Source organism: Macrobrachium nipponense, chromosome 12 (genome assembly GCF_015104395.2).
Source record: "Macrobrachium nipponense isolate FS-2020 chromosome 12, ASM1510439v2, whole genome shotgun sequence".
NCBI lineage: Eukaryota > Metazoa > Arthropoda > Malacostraca > Decapoda > Palaemonidae > Macrobrachium > Macrobrachium nipponense.
The window spans coordinates 2,740,645-2,745,143 of NC_087205.1; the positions used below are offsets into that span (position 1 = coordinate 2,740,645).

The following is a 4,499-nucleotide window of genomic DNA, read 5'->3' on the forward strand; positions in this document are numbered from 1 at the left end:
ATAATAATAAAATAAACATTAAATCATATATTATCATGAAAGGTAATTTTGTTGCTGTTGTTTGTTGTAGTTTTCGTAATAACAACAACAAACAAACCACCTTAATAAAATAATTGTTACTAACGTTATCATTGGTAAATGTAAAATCATTATTATATACTATACATATTGCATACATACACACACACACACACACACACACACACACACACACATATATATATATATATATATATATATATATATATATATATATATATATATATATATATAATCCCAGATGATCTTTTTTCGTCCTCCCCCAGGTGACAGCAGGGAAGGCATGACACAACCACCACCCCCTAAACTGATCTGTCCGCCCGGTGGGGAGGAGTAAGTAGGGGATCGGGAGGGTAGGAGGTGAGACATCCACCCGCCTCCCGCTAACCTGTTGTCCGACCCGGGTGGGGATGGGGTAGTAGGGATCGGTATTTATATAGATATATATATATATATATATATATATATATATATATATATATATATAAATCCTGTTCTAAGCAAGCTTCCAGATTTGCTATGTATAAGCTAAGCGTTTTGCCGTTACGCCATTACGGTATACAGTATTGATAATAATAATAATAATAATAATAATAATAATAATAATAATAATAATAGCAATAACAGCACAACAATGAAGAAGAAACTTCAACATAATAAAGACGACATGGAAGACACATACATCATCGTCAAAGTGAGTCTTGGGGAAATTCTAAATAACACAAGAGAACAGAATTCCTTTATAAAACTTCTAAATTGGTTACGGAGAGCGAGCACACAAAAGGTTCCCAAAATGAAAACTCACGCTTCCCTGTAAAAGGCCCATACCTTCGAGAAATGGAAGGGAAATTAGGGAGGAAGAAGAAGAAGAAGAAGAAGAAGAAGAAGAAGAAGAAGAAGAAGAAGAAGAAGAAGAAGAAGAAGAAGAAGAAGAAGAGGAAGAAGAAGAAGAAGAAAGGTGACATGGAACACACTACAAAGATGCTCTAAATGTTGTGCTAATTTATTTGTAAAGTTTTAATTTTTTCCACAATTCGCCTTTTTTGTATGGAAATGGATGGTTCTTTATAAAACATTAGAGATGAAATGATCAAATTCATAATCATGACCACTATTATCTTGTCAGTAATTCTGCCAGCTGAGATATCAGATAGTTCTTAACCAGCTAATTAACCAATTTATGTTGTAACCCTAAACGAGTTTATATTCATCCAGCCACTATCATTTCTTATGAATAACAAGCCCGCATTCGAAGTGATTTCCGTTAGAAATCTATTGTACTAAAAATAATTTAACCTTTCATTTTAAATCCTTCATTAAAGTGCTCACCTCCGGCGCTTGTACCTCCGTGCAATAATAGATTACCTCTCTCTCTCTCTCTCTCTCTCTCTCTCTCTCTCTCTCTCTCTCTCTCTCTCTCTCTCTCTATTCCCCTTCCTTTAACCGGACTCATTACCACGATAACCATCTGTGGATTAAATACCTTTGATTAATTATGCATATTGCCCAGGAGTAATGGGACGAATTCGTTTCAACCCTTTCCACGTTGATGCCCTCAGCCTTTCAGCGGTCTAATCTGGGAATCAGATGCCCCGTTGATAAAAAAAAAAAAAAAAAAAAAATAAGTTGTAAATTAACAAAAACCTCCTATGGATCAAGATAACCTGGGAAGAAATAGCGGTATCGGTGTTTGGGGAGGGTCGGCAATTTTGACAGGATACGATGGGATAGAAAAATCCTCGTGGATGGATCACCATGTGAGGGCTGGGTATTAACGGGGGCTTTTTATGGGGCATGTGGGCAGGGTAGGTGGATGGTGGGTCTTGACTGGGTATACCAGGTGACAAAATTGGGCGCAAATAACATCGCCCTGGGGCATCCTCGTTGTCAAAGAGGACCACCTGTTTGTCTGCTACCCCGACCCTAGAGAGGTCAATGCCCTCGGGGTCAAAGGCCATGTCATGTATTGCGCTTAATTCGAGGCGGCATTTCCCCACTGTCGATGCTGGAAAGAGGTGAGACGCGCCCTCCCAAATATCTGAAGGGATCTGTGACAGACGACTCGGTTCACTCCTTTCTCATCTTGCATGGGGAAACTGTGTCTTGTTGAAACGCACCCCTAAATATATTAAATTCTTCATCTTACATTAATTTGAATAATATCTCCAAACTATCTCCCATCTCCCCTTTATCGTTATGTCATCTACATTTGGACTTGGCCTGATTTATAGTGGAATTTTATTTGTATGATGTTTTGAACATAAAAGAAAAATCCACCCAACTCAGGTAAACTGTTCTTTATCTGAATTCGCTAATTATTTTCTGAGCATTTGACTCTCCCTCTCTAAAAATGTCATGACCTACTTTAACATATTTTACCTTTTATGAAGCAGGATCACACTCACTAAAAAACCGTCAATACATGCCAGATTTTATTGAGTTCGTACATTAAATTTTGCAGCTTTCAATATACACGATCTCTCTCTCTCTCTCTCTCTCTCTCTCTCTCTCTCTCTCTCTCTCTCTCTCTCTCCCCTCGGGTGTTTAACAGTCGAGACACCTTTTTGTAGATTGATATCGGCGAATCCCTTTAGCATTTTTTTTTTAAATCTCGCGTGAACTTTTATCTCTTTCTGAACCTACCCTGTGCCCCACCCATTGTTCCCTGCCCCTGCCCCCTGTTCCCTTACGAGAGGGTATACAGTTTCAATGATGGGAACGGAGACTTGGGACAACGTTTTAGTACCCGAACGGTACTTAGAGAGAGAGAGAGAGAGAGAGAGAGAGAGAGAGAGAGAGAGAGAGAGAGAGAGAGAGAGAGGGGTATACTTGAAACAGACATATATATCTGAGGAAGAAACTTGGTAAAAACTGAAGGATAAATCTGAGGAATATGTTTAGTAAAAAATAAAAACTGAACAACTAATCCAAGGAAGACATTAGCAAAAAGTGAACAATAAATCTGAGACTTTGCAAAGAGTGAACAATAAATCTGAGATTTAGCAAAAAGTGAACAATAAATCTGAGACTTAGCAAAAAGTGAACAATAAATCTTAGGAAGACACATAGCAAAAAGTGAACAATAAATCTTAGGAAGACACATAGCAAAAAGTGAACAATAAATCTGAGACTTAGCAAAAAGTGAACAATAAATCTAAGGAAGATACTTGGCAAAAAGTGAACAATAAATCTAAGGAAGATACTTAGCAAAAAGTGAACAACAAATTTGAAGAGGATACTTAGCAAAAACAGGATAAATCTGAGGAACATACTTAACAATAAACCTGTGGAAGATCCTTCAAGTAAAAGAGAACGATAAATCCGAGGAATAAACTCAATAAAACAAGAAAAATAAACCTGACAAGACATAAAATAACCAATTTATATGTATTAAGTTATTTCTTTTTATTTTCCCGTTTTCCTTCGGAGCCTGAACAGTAAACGAGCAAGATATCGTTAACCACAGCACCACACACACTAAACGTAAATATCAACAGGTAAAAAATGTGCCGAACGTTCTCCGTATAACCAAGGCCAACAAAAACTTAATAAACCTTCCAGTGTTCTCGGTTTAATGCTGTATAAGCGGCGACCCATCAAACTTTCAGCCTAGCACGGTGGTGGTCTGTCCTATAGCTAACTTTAACCTTAAATAAAATGAAAACTACTGAGGCTAGAGGGCTGCAACTTGGTACGTTTGATAACTGGAGGCTGAATGATCAACATACCAATTTACAGCCTTCTAGCCTCAGTAGTTCTTAAGATCTCAGGACAAACAGAAAAAGTGAAGACGGACAGACAAAGTCATCTCAATAGCTTTCTTTTGCAGAAAATCAAAAAACAGAAAACATCTCAATTTCTCATATACCCAACATATCAATTTCTCATAGAGAACTCCACCTACACGAACAATACCATTCCTCCCAGTTCATGTCTAATGTACGACCCAAACACACGCATGCCAAACTAGTCCCTCACACAGCGTCGACATCAAAGGGTTACTACAAGCATGTAGAGACTGACCAATCAACATTGAACATGCTGGCTCGTGCTGACTCCGTGCGGGACATGCAATAGATCAAAGAGAGGTCTATATAACAATCTCTCTCTCTCTCTCTCTCTCTCTCTCTCTCTCTCTCATTTTGGTTAGTGGGTGCAGGACAAAAATAAATTTGAGGAACAGATGTGTGATTAGGGAGCATATGAAACTTGTTACATTACATAGATAGTATTTACATAAATAGTAATAAAACAGTCACATACAAGACGAATAATCTCTCTCTCTCTCTCTCTCTCTCTCTCTCTCTCTCTCTCTCTCTCTCTCTCTCTCTCTCTGCTGAAATGAGGGCCTAAAATCGATGTCACCTACTAAAGTACATTGACCTTTCTCATACCCAGAGAGAGAGAGAGAGAGTCCAAACAAACCTCATAAATTAGCGCCGAAGACGACGAGAAATCTC

The 4,499-nt window shown here is 38.1% G+C and overlaps 1 protein-coding gene across 1 annotated transcript in view; it reads left to right on the forward strand.

The window, feature by feature from the left end:
- Positions 1 to 4,116, forward strand: part of LOC135225099 (ran GTPase-activating protein 1-like) — a 49,935-nt gene extending 45,819 nt beyond the window's left edge. The window contains exons 2-3 of the mRNA XM_064264357.1: positions 860 to 997; positions 3,930 to 4,116. Coding sequence (XP_064120427.1) covers positions 860 to 997; positions 3,930 to 4,116 — 325 coding nt within the window. The remainder of the gene's footprint in view (positions 1 to 859; positions 998 to 3,929) is intronic.
- Positions 4,117 to 4,499: the final 383 nt, after the last annotated feature.